General features: G+C 40.0%; 1 protein-coding gene across 1 annotated transcript in view; it reads right to left on the bottom strand.

Annotated features, from left to right (window-relative positions):
* The window catches only part of LOC129857756 (T-cell surface glycoprotein CD4-like), an 11,097-nt gene extending 5,171 nt beyond the window's left edge, over nucleotides 1–5,926 (bottom strand). The window contains exons 1-4 of the mRNA XM_055926297.1: nucleotides 5,814–5,926; nucleotides 760–830; nucleotides 472–624; nucleotides 1–83 (exon numbers count right to left, since the gene is read on the bottom strand). The exon at nucleotides 1–83 is cut by the window's left edge and continues 73 nt beyond it. Coding sequence (XP_055782272.1) covers nucleotides 1–83; nucleotides 472–624; nucleotides 760–830; nucleotides 5,814–5,830 — 324 coding nt within the window. The 5' untranslated portion in view covers nucleotides 5,831–5,926. The remainder of the gene's footprint in view (nucleotides 84–471; nucleotides 625–759; nucleotides 831–5,813) is intronic.
* Between the last annotated feature and the right edge of the window lie 5,705 nt (nucleotides 5,927–11,631).

The following is an 11,631-nucleotide window of genomic DNA, read 5'->3' as shown; positions in this document are numbered from 1 at the left end:
GTTGAAGTCCTCCAGTCTGATGTTGTTGATGATCAGGGAGAAGTCCGTCTTGGACAGAGACAGCCTGTCTTCCCACTGTGGAGCTGCATGTCAATAATCAAGTGATTAATAGTAGTAGTAGTAGTGTGAATGAGAAATGTGTCTTCTTGCTGTCTTATATTATTCCCAACCCACCTGGACACCACACAAACATTTGAGAACGTGGAAGTAGCAGAGGGCTACCTGCAGAGGCGGAGCAGTAACCCTGAGCAGGTCATGGGTTAAGTGCTCAAGAGAACAACAGTAGTAGGCACCTGATATTCTGACGCCAGCAACCCTCAAATTATAAGCTAGTCAAAATCCGGTTAAAAATACAAAATAAATAAAAAATACTGCCAACTATCAGGTACTGTTTTGCTCAATATGTTTCTGGCTCAAAAAAAGGTCACGGTTGATTGAAGCTGGATACCCTCTAGCACTAATCTCACTCACCTTTCGTCTCTCGACCCTGGTAGTTGCGGGATATTATAGATTGGGTGTTCATCTCAAAGTACCATTGTACCGACACCCTTTCTGAACCCCACTTCAATATGGGGAGTGTGACCGTCCCTCCCACCTGACCATACACCACCACATCTTCAGCCCCTGAGGGAGAACACAGAAGGCAAGATATATATATATATACTTTATGTCCAAGTAGTAAGTTACCTTTACAGAAATGTATCTGTTGCTATATAATATAACCTAGAGTATAAACACTTTCAGAAAATTCTCTCTTACCTGTTGAGGAGAAGAACAAAGCAATAATGATTGAAAGGAATCCAGAAACATACTTCATTTTGTACCTTCTCCTGAAAACAAAAGAGCAACAAAAGCTGAATAAGGCGACTTGCTATAGTCATGTATTTCCTGTCATCCAAGATCAAATACTGTGGAAACAAACCAACAGTTCACATCAAGTAGTATCGCTTCTTCTTGGAATATAAAAGGTAAAACAATAACATATAGCTATACTTTTTATATCCTACAGTATCACGGTATTTTGATGTCAGCAATAACTGTAATTGAAGAGACCCAATTTCTGTTCCTCCCTTTCGTCATGTACTGTAAACGCCATCTTTTACCCACTGAAAACACATGCATTTAGATAAATTCACTGATTCACATTTTAAATTGATTTCATTTACTTGACTGAAATTTGAGTACATTAACCCCGACTGATTCCCATTCACATGACAGTGATTCTGGTTGTCAGAGTAAAAAAAAAAAAAAGGACGGGGTTTGTGGTGGTCTCTGATTTAGAGAAGTTGAGAGACAGACACAAAGAAGAGGAAGAACGAAGAAAGGTGGAGGGAGAAAAGCAGTAGCTTTGTGGTGGGCTTTGGTTGAGACACAAAAAAAAGAGAGAGGGATGGGGGAGAAGAGAGAGGGGGCGAATGCTGAGGCTGTGGTGGACCCTGATTTCACGAAGTGTAGATTCGTATCCATATCCTCACCTCCTCTCCTCCCCGCTCACTCACACACCCCCTCCCTTCCTCCTCTATTCCACGAAAGGCGGATTTCTCCACGCTTGATGGAAGAAAAAAAAGACCACAATGGCAGTCGTACACTGGGAGTGTGGTCTATGGTAGTTGTTTATTCTGTTTTCTGTGTTGTGTGTTCATGCATGCGTGTGTGTGAACGTGTGTGTGTGTGTGTGTGTGTGCGTGCGTGTGTGTGTGTGCGTTTTAGTCATAGGTGTGTTGTGGGTACTGTCAAAATTTCTGTCTGAAGCATTCTGCACCTTTTACTCTCGTTTCATCTCAATGCTTTAACCTGTGTGTGAACGGAGTACAGTCAGCTCCTGACGAATGTAACAGTTTGGGCTGTCGTGACAGGGATGTGCACTTAAAGGTAGCATAGAGTTATCAGGAGCAATTTAAAGAACGTAATATAATCGCATCCAAAGTGCTCATCAGGTTTCAACTGTGTCGTGTGTTGTGTGTTGTGTGTTGTGGCAACTAGCGCTGCAAACGATTTCCCCTTAGGGGATGATCATGATCTACTGAATCTAACATTGTAGAATTGCTACACCAAACTACGAATATGTGCATAATAAAACACAGTTATAACTGCCGTGAGCTGGCAGTTATAATATCCAACGTTATCGTGGAGAAGACAGAAGGGTGTCTACTGGGGAGGACTACACAACAATATACTAGTAGTAGATTGTTATCTTGGTCAAATAAAACTCAAGGATCAAGGTACTCTTTATAGTGTGTTAGAAAGGGAACTTGCTACCCGGGCAAGTGCTACCATATGGGTTGCAGGTAGCCTAGCGATAGTAGCGTTGGGCCAATAACTGAAAGAAATCTGTCGATGTGCCCTTGAGCAAGGCACTTAACCCTAATTGCTCCAGGGTGGCTGTTGATAATGGCAGACCCTGGCCGTGACCCCACTCTCTGAGGGTGTCTCAGGGGAAGTTGGGATATGCAAAAAAAAACATTCACACGTGTGAAATAGGACTAGTGCATTCGGAAAGTACTCAGATTCCTTGACTTTTTCCACATTTTGTTTAAAAAAAGATTCCATTGTTTTTTCCCCACATTTCCTACACACATAATGAAAAAGCAAACACAGGTTATTAGACATTTTTGCAAAAAATAAATAAATCAACTGAAATATCACATTTACATAAGTATTTTGTATTTTCAGTACTTTGTTGAAGCACCTTTGGCAGGGATTACAGGCCCAAGTGATTACACCCTTGGCACACCTGTAATTGAGGAGTTTCTCCCATTCCTCTCTGCAGATCTGTCAGGTTAGATGGGGAGTTTCGCTGCACAGTTATTTTCAGGCATCTCCAGAGATGTTCGATCAGGTTCAAGTCTGAACTCTGGCTGAAGGCACTCCTGCATTGTCTTGGCTGTGTGCTTAGGGTTGTTGTCCTGTTGGAAGGTGAACCTTCACCCCAGTCTGAGGTCCTGAGTGCTCTGGAGCAGGTTTTCCTGCAAGGATCTCTCTGTACTTGCTCTGTTCATCTTTCCCTCGATACTGACTATTCTCCCAGTCCCTGCCGCTGAAAAACATCCCCACAGAATGACTATATTTGAACCTTTATTTAACTAGTCAAGTCAGTTAAGAACAAATTCTTATTTTCAATGACGGCCTAGGAACAGTGGGTTAACTGCCTTGTTCAGGGGCAGAACAACAGATATTTGTCAGCACAGGGATTCGATCTTGCAACCTTTCGGTTACAAGTCCAACGCTCTAACCACTAGGCTACCTGCCACCCCTATGATGCTGTAGGGATGGTGCCAGCATGGTGCCAGGTTTCCTCCAGACGTGACGCTTGGCATTCAGGCCAAAGAGTTCAATCTTGGTTTCATCAGACCAGAGAATCTTGTTTCTTATGGTCTGAGAGTCCTTCACATCCCTTTTAACAAACTCCAAGCAGGCTACCTTTTACTGAGGAGTGGCTTCCGTCTGGCCACTCTACCATAAAGGCCTGATTGGTGGAGTGCTGCAGAGATGGTTTTCATTCTGGAAGGTTCTCGCATCTCCATAGAGTAACTCTGGAGCTCTGTTAGAGTGACCACCGGGTTCTTGGTCACTTCCCTAACCAAGGCCCTTCTCCCCCGATTGCTTAATTTGGCCAGCTCTAGGTTTGGTGGTTCCAAACTTCTTCCATTTAATGAATGATGGAGGCCACTGTGTTCTTGGGGACCTTGAATGCTGCAGAACATTTTTGGTACCCTTCCCCAGATCTGTGCCACGACACAATCCTGTCTCGGATCTCTACGGACAACCTCACTGTCAAATGTGGGACCTTATATGGACAGGTGTGTGCCTTTCCAAATCATGTCCAATCAACTGAATTTACTACAGGTGGAACCCAATCAAGATGTAGAAACATCTCAAGGATAGTCAATGGAAACAGGATGCACCTGAGCTCAATTTCGATTCTCATAGCAAGGGTCTGAATACTTATGTAAATAAGTATTTTTTATAAATTTGCAAAATGTTCTAAAAACCTGTTTTCACTTTATCATTACGGGGTATTGTGTGTAGATTGATGAGGGGAAATACATGTAATCAATTTTAGAATAAGGCTGTAATGTAAGAACATTTGGAAAAGTGAAGGGGTCTGAATACTTTCCGAATGCACTGATAAGCACCCAAATAAGTATCAGCAGGTGTATGGGGGAAAATATATATCCAGTCGTTACGGACCCAGATGAAGGTTTATTGAAACCATTAAAAAAAAAAAAAAAAATAGCAATGTGCTGGAGTTTTCCTTTTTATTTATATGAAAATTCCTTTATTTTAAGTGGCATAAAAATATTCTAAAAAGCTTGGAAGCATTTTGACTTTTCGGCCTTCATCAAGATGGCGAAACTCATCTTGGCCTTCGTCGTTCCTATCTCTTTTCACGACAACCTCACCTCATCATTCTACTTCATCTCCTGCTACTAAAGGACAGGGGAATGAGTCTCCCTTTTGCCTTTCTCTTTATAAAAATTACTTTACATGTTTTTAAGATCAAAGTTAGATAGAGATATCAGGCAGTAGTTTGTGTAACTAAAATGTTATTTAATTCAGGCCAGCTGTTAGACCTATGTTAAATTGTTGTAGTACAATACATTATATGATGAGATAAAATATGTTTTGAGAAATGTTTTGAAATATTTGTGTAGGCCATTCCTCACCTCAAACTTTGTAAGTCTTATCTGTCTGTTGAGGTTAGTAATGGCAGTGGGATATGAGAGACAAGTAGTGAGGTTCTGGAGGAAGAGGAGGTATAGAGCTATATAGAAGCGATAGAGCAAGACAGAGGACAGCAAGACAGAGCGAGAGAGAGAGAGGGGACAAGTGATAGAGAGAGAGGAAGAGAGAGAGAGAGAGAGAGAGAGAGAGAGATCACACCTGAACAGTTAACCCAGAAAAGCAGATGATCGTGTCTGTGGTCAGGGCGGAGGTTAAACAGCAAAAAGAGAGAGGGGGATGTGAAGGGGAAGGGAGGGGGAGGGAGGACAGGATCCCGTCTATGTAAAAAGGTGAAGGAATAATCTTACAGAATTGTCTCCCATTTTAAGGTAGTGTAACTCTGATCCTGATCCCTGCAATTGAATTGTACACAGTACAAAACATATGATGGAGTGTAAAATTGGACTAAATCATTCTTCCCCACAGTATAAGTAATATGAGTATAATTGTTGAACCGTCATGACTTGTATGTGAGGTGTGTATAGCCATGTCACATCTGTAAACCAGGGGATTTAATTTCAATGGGACCAGATAGGCCTAGCGCAAAGAGGAGTGTCTCTGGTGTGAGAGCATCAGTTCAGAGAGGGCCTTTACGGTACATTAAAAAGTCACCATGAAATGTCTGCGCAATGTGGTAAAATGCAATGGCAATGAAACCATGAAATGTCTATTTACCGTGGTAGCACGACAGGTAAACACATCAGTGGACAAATACATTGGGTTGACCGCCATTTCAACGTTTACCTGAAACGCACTTGTTACCTCTCTTATTCTAGTTTAAGGTTAAGTTAACAGGTTTTACTTTACTGTGAATGCAAAGCAGGCATACGCTATAGGACAGCATGTAACATTTTATGAAAGTGCAATATTCTGCATTCATTAATGCAGAAGAAACCCACATGTGTTTTCTCTGTTAAGATAGCTGTCTGATTCAGACACTCGGTGGTCTACTACGAGCAGTCATAACAATGATTAATAGAGTTACTACATCCATACTTTCACATTGTTTACCACAATTCAATGATCATCGAGAGCTATTATACCATATTACATCTAGCATCTCAGTTAACATCCTTTTCTATACTTACGTTCGGCCGGATAGCATTGAGAGTCCCTCGCCAATGATGAAGAGCCAGGCGGAAATGTTGATTTTCAGAGAAACACCTTTGCTTTTAAACCCTGTTGCACCTCCCTCACTACTGATTGGTCTAAAAGGAATCAGGAAATGTACAGTTATTGGTCAATTGCATTAAGACCAAAGCAGTGATATTTTTAATTGGCTGAAGAAAGGGTGGATTATGTCAGCAAAGTTTTTCGCTAGCATTTTAGCTCAGTAACAGCCGGTAGTAACAAAATAGGCTACGTAATAGTTATTATTTGGACCATTATTATTATATTCTTTGTTGTTATCATCATCATTAATATTATTCTAACCCACATGTCAACAATAGTCAGTCAATTTGATGTACTTCTGCCAGTCGTTGTTCACCTTACATTGCTTCGCTCGGGCCATAAAATTACAAATGTTTTGCTCGGTCACAGGTTTCATCTACATTAGACAGAACATAAATCAGCAGAGAGAAACAAGCAATCTAGAAACACACACAAATACGTATCTCTCTTGTTTCATTGTATATATAGCCAAACAACAGTTTAAACATGAAACCGGGTGCCTGCAGCACATGTTTATTGAATCAGTAAAATTACCAAAACTGACATCAATATATATAGATATATATATATATGTGTAGCACTTTCCTGCAGTCAAATTATGTTATTCATATTTTTCATAATTTCATTTTTTTAAATAAAAAATCTGAAAATCCGGTGTCTCTATGACAAACGGTTTCATTTTATTTCAGTCTTCTGTGATGCATATAAAGCGTAATATTGGGATGCAAACTCAAAATGGAATACATCGCAGGTGTCTTCTTTTTTAAGCCGATAACCCTGTGTGTGAGGTGTGTGCTTTTGTTTCAAAGTAGATGTGTTCAAGACCACGCAGAAACACTCTGTGTGACCCTGATTTAGCCCACTGCAGTAAAAGGTTAACTAGGTGTACCGATTATAGGCCTGAATCAGATTAGTAGGCCTTTGAAATATACAAAGTTTAACAAAGCATCACATTTAAGAGATTACATGAATGCTCTGAAAAAGCTTCATCCAAAAAGCTGACCACTGAAAGACAAATGGACCTGGCCAATGAATCTGTGGTACTGAATCCTTGAAAAAGATAACACCATATTTAGCACGATCCATTTTGAAAGCGCATAATCCATCCTTATTCTAATGACCACCATCAGACCATTTTTGGTTATGAAATGTAATAATTTCCCCACAAACACACGCTCAGATTTGTAGCCTACATTTCCACACATGAACAAGTGAATCATTTAAAGAAGAATTCACATTTCATGTGATTTGGTTGATTGTTTTTTTTGTTGGTAAAAGCAACACGGTAACGTCACAAGATTGGCTACATGAATAAGAGCAGTTGAACGTAGACTATATAATTCATTTAAATGACCATTGAACAGCAGGAACTATTGTAGATTGCGTCTTTAAATGTTCCCACAGATTTGATGCGACTGCACCAATACGCTACGTATTTAACATTGACCATATAGTTGTGCTATTGTTACTCATAATCATACATACACCTTGAACAATGTATTTAATGATATTCAATTTCCTACCCAGAGTCACAACTTTTACAAGATAATAAAATGACTTCCATCCTCTTCACAATGATTCCAAACTCATGTATATTACTCAAAATTCGCAATTCATAACGCACCTTATCCAATTGGTGCCCCGTGTAAGGAGCGTCCCTTGCACAATTTGTGCCCCGTGTGAGGTCAATCTCCTACAGTAGGAACCTCATTCCACATTGAGAATAACAAAAAAATAACCAATAACAAAAATGTTCTTTCAAATACAAAAAAATGCAAAGAGTCATGCATAATCATTCATCGATGGTACCTCAATGAAGTTGAAAAAATTTACTAAATGTAATATAGTGAGATGAAGCTTGATGGCACTTTTCTGTTTCACTCTACAACTATGATTGTATGTTTTACTAAGTTCAATATATCCCTTGAATCTAGTGCGTACCCTATTTGATCACTTTTTTTTAAAAGCCTAGCAGGTTCTAACCGTTGTCTCGGGTGAAGAAACACCTGTGTTCACTTCACATGTGCCTCTCCATGCTGTATATACCCTCCTTAGTACATAGCTTTGCAGAAAGTGGGATCATGTGTGCACTCAAAACTACAGTAGAACCCCAGAACCCCATATACCACCTGTTAATCTATGTGTCCCTAACTACCTGCATTACAAGTTACTGTATATGAAACTAACTCTTAGAGCTGAAGTTTAGGGATAAACTTGAGATGTGCTCGCGTAACTTGTCCACGTAAAGGCATTTCAAGACTTGTCTTGGTAAAGACACGACAGCCTAAAAGTCAACAACAAAAAGTATCCAACGTTCAATCCAATTGTTTTGGATTTTCAATAGTATGTTGGCTTAACTGTGTCTTTATGGGAAAGAGAACATGGGCGGCAGGTAGCCTAGCGATTAAGAGTGTTTGGCCAGTAACTGAAAGGTCGCTGGTTTAAATCGCTGAGCCGACTAGGTGAAAATTCTGTCGAATGTGCCCTTGAGCAAAAGCATTTATTAACGCTGATTGCTCCTGTAAGTCGCTCTGGATAAGAGAGTCTGCTAAATGACACAGAAAAAAACTGTCTAACCGTTCAAGACCATCTTCTAAGTGAAATACATAGGCAAGGACAAAAAAGTAGATCTGACAAAGGTTCACAATGTGTTTATACCTTTGAGTGTGGGCAAGAATGATCATAGCGTTTTCTAACGAGAACCTGTTTTCTATCTAGCACCATGGAATATGTGTGTTTGACTACATTTTACTTCATGTTCTATGGCCACTAAAGCCATTTTTCAACTGAAGAGTTACCTTTACTAGAGAAGCACTGCAGCAGGTGGTTTGGAGACAAGAACCACAACAAGCACCAAACAAACAAGTCACTCACGTCTCATCTCTCTCTGATGTTTGCATTCTTTCATGCTCTCTTTGTCTGCCGTGCTCTGTTCTGAGATTAACTGAAAAAAGGGTTGAACACTCCTGGTCTCTGAATTATCCCCTACTTGGGCCTTTTGGTAGGACTTTAGAATGCTGCATGTATAAAGGTTTTGAGAACGGTTTTACTAACACTCTACGCATCAATACAGAAGTTAGGCGTAGGACCTCTGTCGAAAATTTAATGGTTCAAGGACATCATCATCCTCACTCAAAAAATTTGAGACTGCAAAACCAGTTCAAAACTCAAATACAGTAAGATATGTTATGCATTGACCCACAGAAATACACGTTGTCTCAGATTCCCAAACATTCAACGTTTGTTGTAATTACCTTTTCTGATGCAGCATGGGAATGAGAAAACATTATAAAAAATTGACCAAAAAAATCTCCTGTGGAAAACACCTGAAAGTGAGGACTCCCTCGTTAGTCAGAGACCTAACGATTTGAAGGTGTTGTGCACACACCACACAAAGTCATTACCGAAAAAGAGAATGAGAGATAGTGTGGGGGGAAGGGATAAAAGAGGGGGTGATTGGTTTTTCGAGACATCCCTGATTCCTCTTATGATGTCCTCCTCTTTCCTATACATTGGTTCTCTCTCTCTCTCTCTCTCTCTCTCTCTCTCTCTCTCTCTCTCTCTCTCTCTCTCTCTCTCTCTCTCTCTCTCTCTCTCTCTCTCTCTCTCTCTCTCTCTCTCTCTCTCTCTCTCTCTCTCTCTCTCTCTCTCTCTCTCTCTCTCTCTCTCTCTCTCTCATCAAGGCGCATCAGTATTCACATCAGGCCCTCATTGGCTGGGCTCATGGAGTGAGTTCGCATGGATTTGACCCGGTGAAAAACATATTGACAAGCGTATAAAAAGACAGAGAACGGGTCCTCTTCAGTCGCCTCGCCCTCATGCCTTCACCCAAAGTCATCCCCTTATCCCTCTCTCTGCTGGCAAACTGAAGAGGAAAAATGATTTTGATTCAGAATTAATTTTTCCCATTAGCATCACCCCTGTTCTGTGCACACAAGCGTGTTCAAGCGAGGAGAAAGAGAGAGAAAGGTGTAATCAGGTGTTTGATGGTCCATTCGGCCACTGGATCTCCTGGTTGCATATTTGATACGGAAGGCAGTGTCGAACTGAGACATGAAGAGAGCTGTGACCAAGACAGATGGGGAGGTACCTGGTACTGTTCCCTTAGCTTTCTGTCACTTTCAATCATACATGAACTCCGTTGTTTTCTTGTGTTTAAAGAAATAACAGTTAAATGTCAGTGGAAAGAGAGGCTTAAGAAAAACAGATGTGTGACATTTTGTGAAATGATTGTGAAAACACCTTTTTTTGCAATACACAATTCATGTCAGGTAAACTTTGTTCAAGGCCTTTTGAAACCCCTGTGTTGCGTAACTGCCTCCGTTATCCCAGAAAGTTTGTTTATCTGTTTATCTTTTTCCCCCTTTCTCTTTCTCTTTCTCTACTATCCCCCCGGTCTGCATGCTTTGACGTTTTCATGCCGTAAAATGTTATGATTCATTTGATGCAAGTGTCCTGCTTGAAAACAACTTGCCCCACTGTATGTACTTATTCCAACTCAATGTATGTTTACAGTAAAGTGCATAGCAAAGTGTTGAAATCAAGGCAACTCATATCTAATTGTCTGTATTTGAATATATTCTAGAGAGCTTTTAGCTCTCTGCAGGTGAATAAGGAAAAGGTCACATGACTGAAACATGACTGAAACATGACTGAAACGTCATAGTAATGAAACAATTGCCAAAATAATTTAGCATAGGGTATTTTTAGCAAACCACATTGAACACTTGTTGTGAATCAGGTGAAATTATATTTTGTCATGAAAACCTTGTCATAAGCTGACGTACGTTTGCTGGAATTAAAAACGACAACCCAAGTGGAAATACAAGAGGGAGGACCAAATGTCAAACACAATATCTCAGTTTTACTTTGAATGGAGAAAACTGATCAACAGAGAGAGAGAGAGAGAGAGAGAGAGAGAGAGAGAGAGAGAGAGAGAGAGAGAGAGAGAGAGAGAGAGAGAGAGAGAGAGAGAGAGCTATTAGTCATGTTTATGAAAGTCTGAACGAGGGAATCCTTGTATCTCATTATGAAGAATTAACACTCGATTGCACAGTATTGGAAACATGAGATTATTTCTAGAGTGACTTTAACCAAAGGAAGCACCTGCCTCAGCCTGAATGTCTGTTCTCAATTTTTTCAATGCACCTGCAAGAGAGGACCAAATATATATATATTTCGTAACAAAATATGTATGTTAAGACTGTATTACTTTTCTTTCCTGTTCATAGGCATCCACCCATTCCTTTAATAGGCCATAGTTGTCAGTAGTGTTAATCAGTACTGAAGTATACAGTACGTGTCGTAACAGTAAACTAAACCAGTAGCTTAAGCTACACAAATTTCAAATGACTGAAACCAGTACAGGTTAGTGTTACTGTAATATACTTTACAACACTACAGCTTAGGCCCAAAATAAGATACAAGGAACCCAAACCAATGAAACGCAAGTCAAATATTCTAAACAGAATATCTGAATAATATCAGAATATCTGAATGGTGCATAGTGTGGCTTTATTAATTACTGTGCTGATTTGGCTACATGTTGGATTAAAATGTGGGGTGAATACTATAGCATTGAATGTATTCACATTCAAGTCATACCGTAAATCCATAGAATTATGTACATTTACTCACTACACTGGGTGATGTGCAAATCCAAGTACAATGTACACCATTTGATAAAATAGTGCTTTATGAAAAGTACATTTCTGTTTCAAATCTAATCTAATC

The sequence above is a fragment of the Salvelinus fontinalis genome, chromosome 6 (genome assembly GCF_029448725.1).
Source record: "Salvelinus fontinalis isolate EN_2023a chromosome 6, ASM2944872v1, whole genome shotgun sequence".
Taxonomy (NCBI): Eukaryota; Metazoa; Chordata; class Actinopteri; order Salmoniformes; family Salmonidae; genus Salvelinus; species Salvelinus fontinalis.
The sequence above is the reverse complement of the archived record's forward strand: the minus strand, read 5'-3'. Positions and strand labels throughout refer to the sequence as shown.